At 56.1% G+C, this 18,250-nt stretch overlaps 2 protein-coding genes across 2 annotated transcripts in view; one reads left to right on the top strand and one right to left on the bottom strand.

Moving 5' to 3' along the window:
* Nucleotides 1-1,421: 1,421 nt before the first annotated feature.
* Nucleotides 1,422-7,821, top strand: LOC137661817 (uro-adherence factor A-like). Its single transcript, XM_068397447.1, has 2 exons — nucleotides 1,422-1,633; nucleotides 2,798-7,821. The coding sequence occupies exons 1-2, from the start codon at nucleotides 1,422-1,424 to the stop codon at nucleotides 7,299-7,301; spliced, it is 4,716 nt and encodes a 1,571-aa protein (XP_068253548.1). The 3' UTR covers nucleotides 7,302-7,821.
* An 8,263-nt stretch (nucleotides 7,822-16,084) lies between these two features.
* Nucleotides 16,085-18,250, bottom strand: part of SLIT1 (slit guidance ligand 1) — a 63,496-nt gene continuing 61,330 nt past the window's right edge. Inside the window, 1 exon segment of the mRNA XM_068397479.1 lies at nucleotides 16,085-18,180. Within this exon segment, the coding sequence (XP_068253580.1) occupies nucleotides 17,936-18,180 (245 nt within the window). The 3' untranslated portion in view covers nucleotides 16,085-17,935.

Below are 18,250 nucleotides of genomic sequence, written 5' to 3'. Positions count from 1 at the left end.
TGAGCACCATGGCCTCAGTCACGCTTCAGAGGAAGAAACTAGGTGAAGGCAAGGCAGGAGTGCACCCCTGGAGCCTTTAGGACCAGGGAGCCCAGGTCCCCTCCGCCATACAAGCAGGACATGGGTCTTTTCCAGCCCGTGCAAAGCAGGCATCACCTGCAACCGACTGCGTTTGGCATCGTGCTGAGCGACTGCAAGGCGAGAAAGGACCGTGCCTGGCCACTTTGGTCCCTTCTCCCAGACTAGGGACTCGGTACACAGACCCGCCATCTCCTCCCTCGCCCAGCCTGCAGCTCGCCTTTTGCTCCTCGCCACCCGTCCAGGCAACCCCTTTGCCTGTGCCACGGGCTCTTCCTTTGCAGCCATTTTTTGCGTGTAGCACCCGAAGGCGCCCTGGCAAGGAGGAGGTTGGCTGTTTTGCCACCGTAGCCCTCCCAAGGCTGCCAGGGGAGCGTGGCGGTGGGGTGAGCCGGGGCAGGGCCACACCTCTGCTGCCGCTGCTATAAATTCAGGCTCGCGGGGGGGGGGGAGGAAGATGGCTGCCGCTCTTAGGAGCTGGGCTTGCGAGAAGGTAAGGAGAAAGCAACCGCCCTCTTTGCAAAGGTGGAAGAAAAGTTGTGCTGAGCTCTGCCTCTTCGCAAAGCCCCCTGCTCCGAGCCCTCCTCTTGCAGGGGTGGGGGGCGAAAGGTTTTTTTATGGCAAAAGGTTTTTTATCCCCTTTGTTATTCAGTGGGGCAAGGGGAGGAGCTGGGCTGTGTAAGAGATCCTGGCTGACATAACCCTTCCCATGCAGGGCTCTGGAGAGGGGCCAGGTTGTACCTGAGCATTTTTATTTAAACTAATCCCAGGCATTGCAAATTGAAAGTCATCGCAGTGCCAGGTAGAACCAGTTGAGATGGTTGCTGGAGGGCGTTTTTCTCGCCCGGGTGTAGTAGAGCAGTCTCGAGGTACGTTATCGCTAACCCTGAGAGTAAGTTCTGGAGGTGCTGGAGCACATTCGGCGAGCTGAGCTCGCTCAGCCTTTCCAGGCGGCTTTGGGAAAACCCTGCCCAAGAAGCCTTTAAGGAAACTGAGTGGCCGTGATTGAGAGGCAAAGCCTCGTTACACTTAAAAAATTGGGCAAACTGGAAAGCAAAGGGCTTGCTAGCAGATGCTCGGGGCAGGCTTGGCTGCACCCTGGCATTTTTGGGTGAAGAGGAGACCAGGTGCCACCTGGCCAGCCCAGAGCCCGAAGCAGCCCCTGGGCACCTTTCCCTGCCCGTTGCCGAGATTGGGAGCAGACCCCATGAGCTGGGGGAAGCAGGTTGCTAGAGGTCCCTCCTCGGTGCTTGTCAGTTCAAAGAAAGCAGCGGTCAAGCAGCGAGTAAGGAGGAGGTGAGGGCTGCCCCAGGCTGCCTCCGGCACGCTGGCTGCCACCCAGCATGGCCGGCTCTGGTCCCTGGCTTTCCTTCCTCCTCCTCCTCTCCGCCACCAGCTCCTCTGAGCTGGGGCTCTTCCTCCCTGTCCGCCTGTTGAGCCCTGCGCCTGGCAGCGTGGAGAGGGAAAACCCGCTCCAGATAAAGCTGCTTTTCCCCACCCTGGCCCCGAACCCTGTGATTAGCGTTGCCCCCCTCGACCCAGCCGAGCAAGCGAGGTCAGTGTCCAATGCTGGGGAGGGAGAGCAAGGCTGTAGAAGGGGGGCAAATTACTTTCACTCCTCCAGTACAAGGCCAGGAGGTGCAAAGTGCAAGTGTTACTGCAAAGCAACCCGGCGTTGCTGGCAAAGATCCTGTGCCAGGCAGCGTGGGTGCCAAGGCGCGCAGCCCCCTTGGTGTGGGGGGGACTGGGTGGGAATCGCCTGCGCTGCCGCTGGGAACAGATGCGGTCCCGATAACGGCACCTGGCATGGCACTTCTGACAAGTTCATGCCAACACTGTGTAATCATCCCTTAACCTCTCCGCCATTAAGTCCTAAAGCCTCTGCTGAGCGGGTAAAGGATAATCACCCCGGTTTGAGAGCCAGCCAGTGGCAGTGATCCTGTAGCCAAGGGTGCTGCAGAAGCACAGCTTTCTGGGGGACCGCTGCCTGTGGTCAGCCCATCAGCTGCAGAGCCACTTTATTAAATGGCAGTAAATCAAAGGTCGGTGCAAACAGCAAGGCACTGCACCGTGCAAGGGTGTGCTGCTGCCTGCACGTCCTGCAGGCTGGGGACTCGCCAAAAATTGCTGTACCAATTACAGAGGAGGCTCAGATCTGCTCAGTTTGCCCTAGACCCATCCTCTTCTGCCACCGAGACATAAGCAGAATTTGAGGACTTAGAGCAGTTCAAGATTTCTGGCCTCTGGCTGCCTGTCTGGGATGCTGCTCTGCTCCCACCCAGCCTGGCTGTGGAGGTCGAGCATGCAGAGGTGTGCAGTCATCCTGGTGGGTCCCCAAAGTGCTGGGCCTTCTACACTGGGCACTGTGCAGAGACGACTAAATCTGATACTCCCTGGGAAACATAGGTTTGCTTTGAACATGGCAGATGGTGCCTACGCACAAGGATGTCCTAGGCAGAAGCGTGATGGCCACTGCTCTGGCAGTGGGAGACAAACAAAAGTGCCAGTCTGTGTCCCCCCAGCAGTATGCATACATATGTGTGCGTGCTGGGGACTGAAGGGATACCTGCCAGCCCCATGACAACAGGATGCTTGATCTCACCTGGAGGTCAGGCAAGCGGTTTGCTTGAGTGGGAGGAGAAGGGTTGTTCCAGATTTGCAGCACAAACTTTGATTCCCTGGGACATGTTACTGATTGCTTCTCTCTTTGTCTCTCTAGTGAGGATGCAGCAGAGACGATAGCAATAGACTCTAACAATCAGCCGAAGTCTCCACTGGAAAAGTTTATGGTCAGACTGTGTACACATCACCAGAAGCAATTCATTCGTGTGCTAAACGACATATACACTGAAGTGCAACCAGACTCTGAAAGCCAGCAGTTGTCTGAATCCGAGAGCATGGAGGCCTCTACTTGTGGCTCTGGTTGTAGCCAGCGAAGCACTGAAAATCAGGATAAGGGTGCTACTTGTACTGAATCAAAGCCCCCTTCTTCCTCGGACCTGGGACAGTCGGGGTTTGACAGCCCCCTGCATGTTACAGGACAAGCCCCGAAGCAGCCGTCGGAGCTGAAGTCTCTGGACAGAGCAGAGAGCTCCAGTCCTGCTTTGAGAAGGGACTTCTCCGAGCTCCCTGTCACCAGGCTTCGTTCTGCTAGTCCAAAGGATAGCTCCACCCAAGGATACCTCAGCACGTTGAACTCTTCCTCTTTGAACTTCTATCATGCCGCAAAGAGCCTGGAAGGGCAGCAAGCTGCTGGACACGAGCAAGAAGCCGGTGTCAGAAAGTGTGAGGACAATAAAGAGCAGCTAGCAGGTAAGACTCTCATGGAAGGTTATATCTCGGTCAAAGTGGCAAATGTGAACGGCAGCGAGGACAGCTTAGACGGCTGTCTGGGGTCCCAAAAGAGCTCTTTCAGAGCTCTGCCAGAAGAGTCCTGGGATCCCGGCTTTGCGGTGACCCCCCCTCGCAGAGCCGACAAAGAGAACACTTTGCAATGCAGCTCGAAAGCATCTTTGCACCAGGACTTAGACGCAAAAGAACAAGATGCGAGACCAAAGCAAGAAAACCACCTGCACGCCATGGCCAAGGGCAAGGCAGGCTGCCACCTGCACCTGGCCGACAAGGGCCCACTCGACAAGTCCAAAGAGGGCTGGCTGCCCGCCGGCGCCGCGCCAGCCGTGCACCGGACCCCCGGCGGGCACCCCCGCGCCAAGGCAGCCTCCCTCAGATCCTCTCGGAAGAGCAAGAAGGCGTCGGGACTGAGGATCAATGACTATGACAACCAGTGCGACGTGGTCTACATCAGCCAGCCCATCACGGAGTGCCATTTCGAGAGCCAGCGGTCGGTGTCATCCCGCAAGACAGCGAGGAAAAGCACGCGGGGGTACTACTTCAATGGGGAGTGCTGCGAGCTGCCGACCGTCCGCACGCTGGTTAAGAGCTCCCGGGCGGAGGAGAGGGGGAGCAGCCCGGCACTGCGAACAGAGACCCTCATAAGTGCTAAGCCGCCCCTGGTGCTCTCGGCGGGGGGGTCTGCGGGGACAGGACGGGAAGGCGAGAAAAGGGTTTCCTTGAGGCTCCTGGCTAAAGGGGCACCAACCAGCCAAGAAACAAAAGAGAGAGCTGAGCTGGGCTCCGTGCAGCCTTGGGATACCCGGGCGCTGCGGTCGAGGGAAGCCACCATGGCCATGCCCTTCTTCTCTCTCTCTGCTCCACCCAGCCCCCAGAAAGAGGACAGCGCGGCCGGCTCGCCACCCCCTGGCTCCCCTCCTGCCAAAGGAGAGGGGACGAGAGCGGGAGGCACTGTCCCCTGGGAGGCTGGCAGCAGCCTGGGCTCCTCAGGGGATGGCAGCGGCGGCAGGCAGGCTGCTGATTTTGCTGCCCTTCCCGTCTCAGAAGCACCTGGTGGGGAGGAAGGGTGCTCAGGCTCTTATGTACAAACTGATCCAGACCTCCCCGCCAGCCCGGAGCCAAAGTCCCCCTCGCAGCCCTCCGCCGCTGCGGACACAGCACCCCTGGCCCGTGATGGTGCCAGGGATCCTGCCCAGCTTCCAGGCACGGGAGACACGGATCCCTGCGGGCTGTGTCCGGCAGAGCCCTCCCAGCACTCTCCAGGCTGGCAGGCTCCTGACGAGCCCCCTGCCGCCGTGGATGGGGAAAGCCCCTCGGAGCCCCCTGCCACCTTGCAGTGCATGGATGTGAACAACAGCATCAATGCTGAACCAGAAGCCGAATTACCGGGCATGGCGTGTGACGGCTCCCTGGAGCAAGAGGAGGCTGTGCCGGCCAGCACAGCCCTCCCTGAAATCTCAGAAGGGGAGGCAGTGCAGAATAAAAGCCCAGCAGGTGAAAAAGAGCTTATTGAAGGGGAAACACCGCCTGAACCCGACAGCTCAGACAGTGCAGGGAAAGACTCTGTCTCCTCCAAAGACAGTCTAGACAAGAAGCGAAAGAAAGGCAGGAGAGTGCTCATGGCGTCGGACCGGCGTCTCCGAAGCCAGCAGTCCCAGTCACCCGCCGAGGGCAGTGCTGACAACGCGGGTTCTTCCAGCTCTGTGCAGCTTCCTTGCCTTCAGATCAAACTCTCCAAGAGCTCTGGCGCTAAGCGGTTCAAGAGAGAAGTGCTCCTGGATGGGGCAGCATCCATGCACTTCCCAAACGACTGCTTGCCCGATGTGCTGCTCAAAACCAGCGAGGGGTCAGGCACCGGCCAGGCTCCAGAGAGCATCGCTGAGCAGCGGCCAGGCGAGGAGAATGGTGTCACTACCAGACAAACCTATAAAAGCATCTTAGCTAAAGAGACTGCAGCAGAGGGAGAAAATTCCTCTGAAGACGACCCCCCTGCTAACGGCAGCCAAAGTCAACCGGGTGAGATGCTGGAAATCAGCGTCCAGGCTGATTCTGAGAAGAAAAGCATTCTCCTCCCTCCGGAGAGCAGCGTTCCTGCAAACGACGCTGAGCAAGTGGATGTGAAACCAGGTGATGCCAGCGCAAAGGACGAGGAGAGCTCCGACAGTGCCATGGACACAGGCAAGCTGGAGAACTGTGAGCCAGTGGCCAGTTCGCCTCTGTCTCCCAGCAGCAGAAGTGGAAGCAAGCATCTTCCAGCAAAGGCTGCAAAGCATAAAAAGGTCGCCCTGCAGTTTTATAACTTAAGACACACACCCACACCTGTAGACACTGCAAAAAAGAGCACACCAGGGAAGGAGTCTACGCAAGCGATCCCCAAACCGAGGGACGAAAGCAGTTCAGGGAATGACGACTCCCCGGCGTTGGAGGACATAGACACAGCTGACAGCAAACCAAAGTTCATGGAGTGGTGTGCTGAAGAGGAGAACCAGGAGCTCATTGCTGAGTTCAACACCCAGTACATGAAAGTTCAGAAAGGCTGGATTCAGCTGGAGAAGGAGGTGCAGTCAACCCCCAAGGTAAAGAACAGAGCCGACAAACTGAAAGAGATTTGGAAAAGCAAGAAAAGGACGCGGAAAAGTAGAGGCTCGCTGGAAGTGCAGAAGCTTTCTCCTGTCCAGATGCTGTTTATGAAGGCCTTTAAGCTGTCTGACATCTGCCAGTGGTTTCTGGAGACGACTGAAACCAGGTCTCTAGTGATCGTGAAGAAACTCAACACCCGTCTCCCAGGGGAGATCCCCCCCATCAAAGTCCCCATGCAGAAATATTCCTCCTCCGGTCTCTACCCCAGCTCACTGCAAGCCGAACGTTTGAAAAAACACCTCAAGAAGTTCGCCGCCACTACCCCGGCTCGGAATAACCTGAAGAACCAAAAGCTTTGGGCCAAAATTCGAGAGAATACTGATAAAGCGGACGCTGAAGAAGCCACCGCTCCCAGCCAGACGTCTCCCACCGACGCCGGTACCGAGCACCTAAGCGAAGACAAAACCATCCAGCCTGCCCCCAGCTTGCCCACGCAGGCGAGCACCAGGATCCTGCGCAAGTACTCCAACCTCCGGGGCAAGCTGCGAGCCCAGCAGCGCGCATTGAAGGCAGAGAAGAAGACCGATGGCCCAGGGGACCACCCGTCCCTGGAGAGCAAGCAGAGCCGGAAGAGCGTGTGCATCAACCCGCTGATGTCTCCAAAGTTGGCCTTGCAGATCAAAGCAGATGCCTTCCCTGCTAAATCTCCATCGGTGGATGGGACAGGGAAGGGGCGGAAGGGGAAGAGCAGGTCCCCGGAGGACCCCTCGCCCAAAGCCGACCTCCAGCTCAGCAGGAAGAAGAGGACGCTGAAGGAGAGTGGGAGCACCCAGGAGCGGTCTGGCTCCTCCACCAAGGACAAGCTGCCTGCCAAGAAGGCCAGTAAAATAAAGCATTCGGAGGTTGGCGTGAAAGCTCCCGCTACCCGAAAGCAGGCGGCCATGGAGAGGAGCAATAAACTGGCTAGAAAAATGTCTTTGAAAGAGAAGAGAGCCCCGAAGAGGCAGCTGGAGAAGGTGCGGCTCCCCATGCGGAAGGGCAAGGAGAACACGAGCAGACGGGCTGTGCTGCCACCCGGCCACGAGGAGCTGGCCAAGTCCCCGAAGCAGAAGCCCCTGGGGGAGTCCTCCACGAGGTCACAGAAGATGGCCAACAAGAAGCCCAGCGGTGGGAAGACCCTGACAAGGTCCATGAAGAAGATGCAGGAGAGCAGCGGGTCGCAGGGCAAGAGGAAGCTGAGGGCAAAAGTGGACTGTTCTCACAGCAAGCGCTCGCGACTGGACCCGAAATAGCGACGAACCGGTAGCCGTGTACAAAACTGATGTATAGTAGTAACCCGTTACCATGCATTAACTAAAGCTGCTTTTATAAGCTGTAGCAAGCCTTTAAAAATCCGCAGTTAAAGGGTAACGCCCGTGATTTTAGGCATCGGCAGATGTGTCCCGGACAGAGAAGAGGTCGGCCTGTCTGGCCGTGCTGTTCGGATGGAAGTTTCTGCAGTTTGAACGTTCCTTGGGTTTTTTTTTTTAAACTTGGAACCAGGCAGTTTTAGTTAAAAGTACAGTGCCTTATTTATCACTTTAAAAATAAAAATAAGAAGCTCGTCTGTGTGATTTGGAGGCTTGCGTTTTATACTTGAGGCACAAGCACTTGTACTGTAGCAGAAAGAAAACCACCTTCGTGCACATGAAGTAGCTTTCAGCAGCCTTTGGGTGCACGCAAACATTTCCCTTTCCTTTGGAGTCCTCCTTCTGTCTGTCTTCTTAGTGGCATTTAAAGCAAAACCAAAACCATTTCCCATCAGTGAGGGAGAGGAAGGCGAATCTGTCCTTTGTCAGTTCGTTAGTACCGGCTGCTGGTGTCCCATACTGTTACCTGCGTGAGAGTATTAATTAGCTACTGGTGTGTGTACTGCTGATGGCCGCCTCGCTCCCCCATTGCACAGCCCGTGGGGTGGGGAGGTCCCGCTCAGGCCGAAGTGGCAGAGGAGATGCTGCGGGTACCAGGCTGCCGCATCCGCTGCTGCCGGCCGGGCGCGCTGGGCTGTATCCGTCTTTATTTCTTGCTGGCTTCAGGGATGAATCAGTCCTGCCGTGCCCTGCTTTTGGCCAGACCTCCTTCTCCCATTTTGCTGTGCTCGTGGTGATTTCTGTGGTCTCTGACAGCAAAGCAGTTTCCGCAGCGCTTTGCTGAAGGTTGAGTCTCTCCCTCTTTACAGGCTTGAGCTCCTCCTGATGCTGGTGCTCTGCAGAAGTGGGGGCCCTGGCCCTCGCCCTGTGCTCTTGTGCACGTCTTGCCTAGCGCCGTCCTAAGCCAGGATTTGCACTTGGAATAGGGTTGGGATAAGGGACTGACTTAAGTTCATTTTCTACCGTGATTTGCCTTTCACCCTTTTACTAGCAAGGTGCAGTTGGTTTGTCCTTGCTTGTGTCTGGTGCTGTGAAGTCTGAAAGCGGCCAAGCCTCTGCCCTGTCCTGCACGATACCTTCGCAGGGCTCCTCCGCATGCCTGTGCAGCACGTTTAAAAGCCAGCTGGGGGTCTGCCGTGGCAGAACAGGGTCACGGTGCCGAGCCCCTCTGAGAAAAACCTGTTAGAAGCGCACAGAGTGCGTGGCTGTGCCGGGCAGAGATGCTCAGTGGCTGAGAAGGGACCACTGCGGCCTGCACTCGGGGAGAGGACCCTGCGCAGCCATTGCATCTCCATGGCTTTACTTTTGCGTTGCTGCACAAAGTCTGCTTGCGTGAACCCCGATGCAAGCCTCCTCCCGGGCAGAAAGCAGCGGTGCCCGAGAGGGCCTTGCGTGCGCTCCAGGGTCGCCCGGCCTTTAACAGCTGCTTGCTGGTCCTTGCTCAGCTCCTTGTCCCTGCTCAGAGCAAGGCTCTGGGGCAGGCAATGCATTCGAGAGGCGCCTGCCCTGGGAGCAGAGGCTAGAGAGGGCTTGGCTGTGACGGGAATTGCTTTTCGTGGGTGGCCTTGAACCCCAGATCCCAAAGCCCATGGACTGGAGGTGGAAAGCAGATAATAGTCTTTAAGTCTTTCATCGTACCCGTTTAGTGCAGAGGATGAAACAAGGCATTTGAGATTCGCACGCCCTTCGCAGAGCACCTCTGGCTCTCTTGCAGGTATTCCCTTCCCCCAGCGCTGATGCACACGAGGCTGCGGCACAGTTTTCTCTTACTATGGAATGGCTGATTTAAAAAAAAGAAAATCCTTTACCTTTCCTTTGAATCATGCTAGAATAAGTTAACTCTCCGAACAGCTAGGAAGTGATTAAATCTAGCCTGTCAGTCCCTGTACAGAATAATATGAAGTTATCTATCACTTTAATTTTTAGTGCATGCATTAAGTATGTCAAACGTTCCATCAGAAAAGATTTAAAAGCTTTTCAGGGAGAGGTGTGAGGCAGGAGGGCACTGATGGCAGTTAAATGACTGATCTGTACCTTTCTTACAGGTTGTCTTTCCCTCTTGCTTCTCCATCCATACTCATAGTCCTCCTCTAACCTTTGGCTGGGGCAGCCTCTCTGCAGGCACAGTGACCTGGGCTTTCCCCTTCTTCTTCTTTCTCCATCCTTCACCATGGCTCCTGAGGAGCCATGCAGGGCACCGCGCACCGAGCGCTCCTTGGGGCTTTCTCTGTCTCTTGCTCTGATTTTTTAGCCACTGGTAAATGCAGGCTGCTCTGCTCTCCATCTTCCGTGCTTCTGGGAGTGGGAACTTATTAGGATAAAAACCTTGAGGCTTTCTGGATGGGGTGCTGCTGCTCCAGCCTCCCGGCTGCCTTCCCGCACCCGGGGGCCCCACAGGCACCGGTTGGCTTGGCATGGCAAGGGCGGGAGATGGCAGGCATCACACTGGTGCGGGAGCGGAGCAGCATCTGGGCGTCTGTCCCAGTTCAGTGTGTTCTGCTTGGCTTAGGCGATGGTGGGATCAGCGCACCGAGGTTCCCAGCAGTGTCCCTGCCAAGTGTCAGCTCCGGAGGGGAATGGCCAGGACCTGTCACGGGGAGAAATCAGAGATGCTAAAAGGACAACCATATTCCTTCCACCCCTTTGAATTTCCAGTCTCGGTCTGTAGTTCTCTGTCATACTGCTGTGTTTCAGCTTAGTGGGACAGAGGTTTCCTGTGCTGAAGGCAGGTCCCCATGGGACAAAGCGCTGTCAGCAGAGGCTGTAGGAGTCACAGGGCTCTGGGAGGGAGTGAGGTGGCATTGGCCATGCTGGACAGTGTGCAGGCAACATGGCCTGAGACCCAAAGCACCTACAGCTTGTCCCAGGCTCCGATTGCCTTCAACCAGCAGCTCTGTCTCTTCCTGGGGGATGCCAGGAGGCGTTCAGCAAGCCCTGGCTTTCCCACGTTAGTTCCAGCACATCCTCTGCAGAAAGCAACACTCAAAATCTGTGCAAAGAGCCTGCTGACTTTCATCAGGAGCTGGGCTGTGCCTCGCAGGTGTAAATCTGAGTTTCTGCACTCACTTTTAATGAGGAAAGGCAGAGGGTGTGGTTTTTGTCAGGATGGGGCTGAAAAGAAGGTTTGGGCTGGGCTGTGGATTTTTATGCTTGTCTTCGGAAAGCAAATAATTCTGAGGGTTTTCTCAAAGAAAACCACTTTTAAATACACTTGCCCTGGACTGCTGCCTGGGACCAGCCCAGGCCAGGCATGTGCTGCATGGCCCTCGTGGTGCCTGGCTTGGATGGGCAGACGGCGGAGCAGCACCTGGGGCATCTTCAGGGACAGGGAGCAGGGGGTTTGCAGGAGATGCTGAGCCAGGCTGTCCCGGGGCGGGGGTGAGATAGTCTGGGGTCTTGTCAACAGGGATCCCAGCTGGGCACGTGAACCCTGCTCAGAGCCTACTCCTTTCCTCCCGACAACTCCCCCTTATTTAAAAATTACAATTTTGAGGGAAACTGGAGTGATTTTTCTCTACATCGTGCTGTTTGTGAGGAGCTGGCAGGAACGTTTCCTCCCGCAGCTGCTGCACTGGGTGGTGGGTTTAACTTGTGCACGTAGTTTTCCTGGAGAGCAGGCTTGTTTGCAAAGGGATGGAGAGAGTGAAGCCATTGCCTGTGGCTGAGTTACTGCAGCAAGCACTTGGGGCAGGACCTCCCCAGCCCACCTCGAGGTGGGAATACTGGTGCTTTAGTTCAAGTTCTCTGAATTACAGATTTATGCAATCCTGTAGGTTACCCCAGGGGAGGGTGGCCCCGGGGTGGACCAGGGGAGGGCGTCATCTCTAGAAAAGCATTGAGGCTTTCTGCTCTGAGGAAAGCCCCAGCTCCTTGCCAGGCTCCTTTCCTTGCTGTCACTGCTCCTGGAGATGCCGTCTTTGGCCCCTCTACCTCTCCTGTGTGCGTTCTCCACTTGACACCAGTAGTAGCTGCCAGGTCTTGCAGACTACAAGACCTGCTTTTAATGTGCTTTGCACTCTCTTTTGTCAGTGCTCTATTTTGGGGCAGGAAGGAGGAATTTTGTAATTTGCTAGAAAATTAAATTTCAATTTAATTTGCTAGCAAATTAAAGGGTCTGCATCTGAGGTGACTGCCTGGCAGGGTGGCATTGCTGGGGTAGCTCCATTTTCTTTATCAGTGCTCAGATATTTGAAATTTTTCTTCTTCTCTTTTTTCCCCAGTCAGTCCTTGTGTTGCATTACTCTCTTCCCAATTTACCTCCCAGTTTCCTCACCCCACACAGCCACGTTCCAGCTAGAACAGCGCACAAGAGACAAAAATAGGCAGAGTTAATACCATATCTCTAACCCGTTGCTCTTTGTTAATGACTTGGGACATGCGGTGCCTCTTTCTGTTTGTTCTGCAGCCGGGCAGCGGGGAGGTGTGCTGCTGTGGCATGGCCCCTGCTTCAGAGCAGCCTGTTCCCAATAAATGCAGCTTCTGCACAACGCAAGGGATGCACAGGGAGCTGCAGAACATCTTAATGAGGGGAAGGAAATAAGCAACACGATTTATCACTTTATTCCACGCAGGCATTGAGTGCGTTTCGGTTTGCTGTGGTGCAGAGCTGCCCACGGGCACGACCACAGTGCCATCCTCAGCTCCGCAGCCTCATTGCGCTCCTCCTCGCTTTCTCATCCTATTCTTGAAACTAGTCTCTATCCCAGCTCCCCGGTCCGTGTACCAGGAGCAGCATCTTCTTAGCTCTGCACCTCCACGGATGTCCTTATTGCCCCTTTGCTGCCAGTCCCCTTCTCTCATTTGCATCGTTACCAGTTCCTCTCTCACCTTGTCGTTGGCAGCTCCAGGTCTTCACACTTCACGTGGTCAGGAACCATCTGTTTTACCCAACCTCCGGGAGGGGCTGGGTTTGCCGATTCAAAATTTATCTGTCGGGGTTTGAGGGCTGCAGCAAGGGCAATTTGAGCCCAGGATGGCTCTTGTCTGTAGCTTTAGGTTCTTGACTAGCAATGCCTAGCCCTGGAATGGGTTTCTCTGCTGACGGGGCGCATGCAGTATATCCAAGGTGTGCACGTGTCTATATTCATCACTAATTCATCACTAATGAGGTCCTCTTTGCTCGCGTTTGCTGCTCGCGGTGGTGTTTCTGTGTTCACCTGCCAACACGTCAGCAAGACGCGTGTGCAGCAGCCCTTCTCCCAAGAGCTGGCTGGTGCCAATGCTTTCAGCAGACTTCCCGCTGTGTTGCTGAGCATCCTGCACAAGCCGGGAGAGCGGGATGGGCTTGTCCCCGCTGCTGCCCGTGTCCCCGTCCCTCCCGTGCTGGGGGGAGCCGTGCAGCGCTGGACCGAGCGGGCTGGCAGGCTGCCCGAGCCGCATTTTGCTGGCGTGTGGGCGAGCGAAGCTGCAGCCCAGCCCGCGTCCCAGCTGCTCGCATGGCACCTCTGGAAATGCTGGTGTTTCCGAAAGCTCTGCCAGCCCCCAGTAACCTCCCGGGAAGCAGAGATGCAATCTCAGAAGGACACGGAGGTACCGCTGCCTTGGTTTTAAGACTCGCTGATGGACAGTTTCTCTCTCCAGCTTGTATTCTTTCAGCCTGACGACTGCATTCCCAGTTGAAGGTGACTGGGAAAGCCGCGGTTCCCAGCCTCCTGCAGGCGTGGGCTGGGGCTCTCGCCTTTCCACCGCTGACAGTCGTGCCGGGGGATGTGAGCTGAGCCCCAGCCAAGGTGTCCTCAGGTCCGCATCCTCGGGCTGTACACTTGGACGGCTCGGGAGCAAGGGTGAGGGTAGGCTCCCCCCCCGGCCTGGGAATGCCACTGCAGCTTTTCTTGTAGCGGTAGGTTTTTTTTGAGCAAACCACGAGGCTACGATGTCCCCTCATCGCGTGCGTCCCCCCACACCCTGTGTGTCGTAGCGTCCGTTCGGCCCTTCCTTTAGCTTGGTGGTTGTGAAATGAATCCATCTGTTCTAAGATGTTCTCAGGAGTTCTTGTTTGTATTAAGCTCACCCCTAGGCTTAGCAGAAATCACGGTCCCCATCCTTCCTCCTCCCTCTCCGTGAACAAGCCCTCTCTTTCACGAGCACTTCCACCCCCTCCCCAAAGTGCAGGGTCGGGGGCAGCTGGTGGTTTTGATTCAGGGCACGTTGGCAGCTTGGGGGCAGCCGGAGGAGCTGGGATGCAGCCGGCCGGCGGTCACGGCGTGAGTCCGGAGGACGTGTGGTCCCTCGGGCTGCGTTGCTAGCCAATGTTTTCTGTTTTGTAAGAGTACCTAATTTTAAAATGAAATGTGAATATATATTATGTGTAGGTGCCATGTAAGATATAGTGTTGTGCTAGGCAGCAGGATGCTAACCTACTTTTTAAGCTTTTTTGGGGCAGGAAAAAGCATTTTTCTCTCACTTCATGCTCACAGATCTAATATTGTAAATAGTTTCTTTTTTTAAAATATTTATTTCACGGGCTTTCCACAGGTTCTTGTTCTGACTGGTGTGTCGGTTGGTGGGGCTGTATTGCCCAGCGTGCCGCAACCAAAGGGCTGGTTATTGTGTGGGGGGACGGGATGGGATGGGATGGGGTGGGGGGGCGGTGGTGGTGTTTGGTTTGATTTTTTTTAATGTCACATCAAAGTTGAAGCATTAACTCTTTCTCTTCATCTCATTTTGATGTTGTCAGACCTGGTCGATGGCCACGGTCCCTGGGGGGGTAGTGGGCTCCCGTGGCTGGGATGGCTGTTCCCCAGGGCGGGGGGCACTGCAAGCAATAAGATTTGTAGTAATAATGTCTGCTTCGATGGCAGGGGCTCTCGGGGCTCAGGGCCGGGTGGGAATAACCCCGCTCAGTCCAGCACAGGATGGGGGGGGGTCTCTTGGCCTGGGGATGCCCAAGGAGGCACCTCCAGGGATGTGGGAGGTGGGGGCTGCCATCACCCCCAGGGAACCCCCCCCAAAGCGGCCGGGGTAGGGTCGGTAGTTACAGATAGCAAACTCCCGCTGGCAAATCACTGCAGTGAGCAGCTGCCCTGGGGGCTCCTGCACTTCCTGCGGGTATGGGTGCCCTAAGGGAGCCCACCGCTGTCACCCTAAAAAATCCCAGTGCCGGCTACAGAAGGTCACTTGCTGGTTTGCTTGGTGTTCTGCAATTTTTATTCTCCTTCTGGGGGGGGGGTCGAGGTCATTTTGTTGTGTTTTCCTAAGTGTGTTTGGATTTTTCATCTTTTTTTTTTTTTTTTTTTTTAAATCTCTTTTTGCCCGAAAGTGTTTGCTGGCTTCACCCACCCCAGCCCGGCAGCATCAGCAGGATTGTTGCTGCTTTTATGGTGATGGGTCCCTGATTTTGGAGGGTGGAGCAGGGAGTGCTGCTGGGCCCTGGCCCTGCAGGACCCCTCACCAGCCCCATGCTTCCTTCGCCCTTGGAACAGGTGTGTTAAAAAAAAAAAAAAAGAAAAAGGAAATAAAAGGAAAAAAAAGGCAACAGCAACACAGTAATTTTTTTCTTAAGATGCTCAACATTTAAATATTATCTCCACCCTGATGGCAAATGTTTTTCCTTCATCTGTGTCTGCTTCCGTGGGAGAGTTTTGTTTCTCTGTTTGTTTCTGTATGAATTTTAGACACTGAGCTGAAATGTCCTCCTGTCCGGTACTGTATGTTTGAGCCTAAGCAATGTGAACTGTACAGACCAGCGGTGGGAAATGGGAGCCGGTGGCTGCGCCGGGGAGAGCCGTGGCTTGGGCCGGCGTTCGCGGGTGCTGTGGGGAGCGGGGAGTGCTGCGGCGTGCGTTGGGAAAATGAACTGTCTGCTGTGAATTCTTGGTTGGAAATGTGGAGAGGGGTTTCCATTAGATAATGTTTACATACCTCACCTGACGAACCTTTGAAAGTGTATATATTAAAAAAAAAAAAAGAAAATAAAATTATATTAAGTTGCTTTAAATCAATATGTATAGCTGTGAGAGCTGGGTCATTTGAACTTTGAATATGTATCGACTCTCTAAATGTTGACATTTTGTGAACTCTGTGCTCCTGTCTTTTATTTTGTCCTAGCCTATGGAAGTTGTGTTCTTGTTCCAGGTAAAAGGTCCCTGACTCAGATCTGAACTCCTCAAGGATTCCCACCACCTTGTTTTCTTTTCTTCCTCCACTGTCAATATTCACCCTATGAGCTTTCTAAAGGTCCGTATTTTATTGCAGCTTATTAAACGTTTCTTTGATATCAACGTTTGTTCGGTGTGATACCTGGGGAAGGGTGAAGGTGAGTGAGTGCATGAGGAGGGGCAGCAGGCTGGCACCCTCCGGGTGGGGACCCCCCCCCGGAATGGGGCTATAAATGCCCAGTGGGACTGGAGCGCTCCCACACCGGTGTCTGAGCTGCTGGTGCCACTTTCTGCAGCAGGTTTGTGTTTGTGGCATGAAGAGTGTAACCCCTCGGTGTTTCCCAGGCCCCCTCCCCCCTTCCCCAAAGAGTCACAGGTGCCCAGTGTCCCCCTCAGCTGCTCCATCCTCGCCACAGGCACTCGGCCCTTCAGCTTCTCACGCTGCCCAGCAGCTCCCGAGCACCAGCTGCCCACTTCTCCCCTCCAGGAAAGAAGAGGCCAAGCCTCTGAATGAATAAATGTCATGTTCACATGGAAGACAACATAGACAATACCAAACACCTCCTAAAACAATACAGCCTCTGCCAGCGGAAGGATGCTCCGCGCCTCCCTCACCAGCCTAGTACAAACCAGCATCTTCAACAGTGACACACACAAACCCCACGGGCCAAACAAAGCCACCGTCATTTTCCTGCCCAGTAGCATCTGTAAACAAAAAGAAAACATCATTTGTTGACCCCGAACATACAAAAATACTATAACAAAATGAAATACAAATATATATTAGAATCTGTAAGTATTCTGTATAAAGAGATACTTTAGCAGTTAGCTTACAGCAAGGACAGAAACACAACACAAACCAAGCCCTGGCTGGGCCATGGGCAAAATGAGACGCATCCCGGCTCCTCTGTGCGGCAGAGGGGGCTCCCGTGGAGAGGGCGTTCGTGGCAGACACACGTCCCTGTGGTGGTGGGACCGTCCTGGATGCCGGTGGTGAGCAGGGGTGGTGACGGCACCCATGGAGCTGGCTGCACCCGGCGGAGATGCCTGGAGCCCGGCCGCAGCCAGCGGCGTGGACCTGAAGCTGTTGTGCTGGAGTGGTGAGATGGAGGGACCCGGGGCTGCAGCCCTGGGGTGAGTTTGTCTGCCCAGGTGACGTGGTGACGCACTGTCCAGCCATGTGCTGTGTCCCAGGTCAGGCCCCCTCCATTCTTGGTCCCCATGGGCATAGTAGCAATGCTGCAGAGGTCGGGCGCATGCGGTACCCCGGCACAGGCTCCCCGTGCTGCGCCGGCAGCGGCGCAGCCCCTGCTCCCACGCCAGCCCCACATCCACTGCAGGCTTTGAGGGGTGCAGCCTGGGCACCCGCACCTGAGCCCCGAGCTGGAGGGACCGGCCCTGGAAGCAGTGTCAGCTCCAGGCTTGGGCATCTTCAGCCTCTTCAGCCAGCCCCAGCACCCACAAGGCTCAAGGGCCAGCACTGGGCACAGCAAACCCACACCCTGGCTATCCCAGCAACCTCCTGCCCTGGCTTACTGGGCCAGTGGGACACGGGGCATCTCTGCTCACCTGCAGAGCCCCTTCCCAGGGCTGAGCCTAGAGGAGAGGGGTTCCTGTGCTGTCCCGTACGGCTCCCACCTCTGAGCCGAGCCGCCTGGCTGGGCTGGGGTCATTTGGGACCCCTCTGCATTAAATGGCACAGTGCTGGACCCCACGGCACGGGGTACTGGTATCCCCATGGACATCTGCGCCCCGCTGCTTGTGTCCCACTCAGTGCTCCTGGGACTGCCCTGGTCCTGCTCCACCCAGCATGGCCCCACCACTGCCGCACTGGGCTGGAGCCATGCCCTGTGCATCCCAGAGCCCAGCTGGCAAGCACAGCCCAGGGGTGCCGCTGGTGGGTCAGGCTGTGGCCACGGAGATGGTGACATTATTTGGGGCGCTCTGGGCTCCAGCACCCCAGCCACGGCACCAGGGAGCCGCTCGCACAGGTGCCATCAGGGCGATGGCAGGTCCTCAGGAGGGAGGCCAGGGCTGCCGAGGAGAGGACAGGGAGCCAGGCTCTGGGCTCACCGGGACCACAGGATGCCAGCTGCACTGCCAGGAAGGCAGAGTGCCGCAAGGAGCAGCCGGGCAGAGCGCCCGCCCCGTATCCGCACACCTGTGTAGCTGCAGTTCTTAAAAAATTCTCTATCTACACATTTGCTTTGTTTGTGGGGTTTGGTTTTTTTGTTTTTTTTTTTTTTTCTTTTTTTTCCCCCCCAACCCTCTAGATGCAACAGCTCTACCCTCCGCTGGGCTCCTCTGATGCAGCGGCGGTTCAGGAACACCCTGACAGCAGCACCGTGGCCGCAGGGCAAAGGTCCTTGGCTCTGGGGGGGTTCCCCGCCGGCCCCCCGCCTCTCCGGGGCCGGTGGCCGCTCACAGGCACTGGCTGCAGCCGCACTTGCTGGGCTTCTCCACCTCCTCCACGAAGGTTGCTCCGTTGCTGCACTCGAAGGCGTATTTCCTGCGCCTGAGCCGCAGCCCGGTGCAGCAGCCACCGTCGGGGCCACTGCAGGCCCCCCGGCACTCCACCCAGGCCACCGGCCGTGTCGTCTGGCAGATGGCGTAGCCCCGCTGCACCTGGTGGTAGTCCCGCACCGGCTCCCCGTGGCACTCCAGCTCTGCAGGACAGCGAAGCTCAGCCCGGTGTCCTGGCGTGGGGCTGCCCGCCCCAGGCACCCACCTCCTCGG

The sequence above is a fragment of the Nyctibius grandis genome, chromosome 4, assembly GCF_013368605.1.
Source record: "Nyctibius grandis isolate bNycGra1 chromosome 4, bNycGra1.pri, whole genome shotgun sequence".
In the NCBI taxonomy this organism is placed as follows: domain Eukaryota; kingdom Metazoa; phylum Chordata; class Aves; order Nyctibiiformes; family Nyctibiidae; genus Nyctibius; species Nyctibius grandis.
The sequence above is the reverse complement of the archived record's forward strand: the minus strand, read 5'-3'. Positions and strand labels throughout refer to the sequence as shown.

What these genes read in the sequence shown, in the direction of transcription:
- LOC137661817 (XM_068397447.1), top strand. Translation starts at nt 1,422, where the DNA reads ATGGCCGGCTCTGGTCCCTGGCTTTCCTTCCTCCTCCTCCTCTCCGCC. An exon ending in GACCCAGCCGAGCAAGCGAG is followed by an intron (nt 1,634 to 2,797) that starts GTCAGTGTCCAA and finishes TTGTCTCTCTAG; the next exon opens with TGAGGATGCAGCAGAGACGA.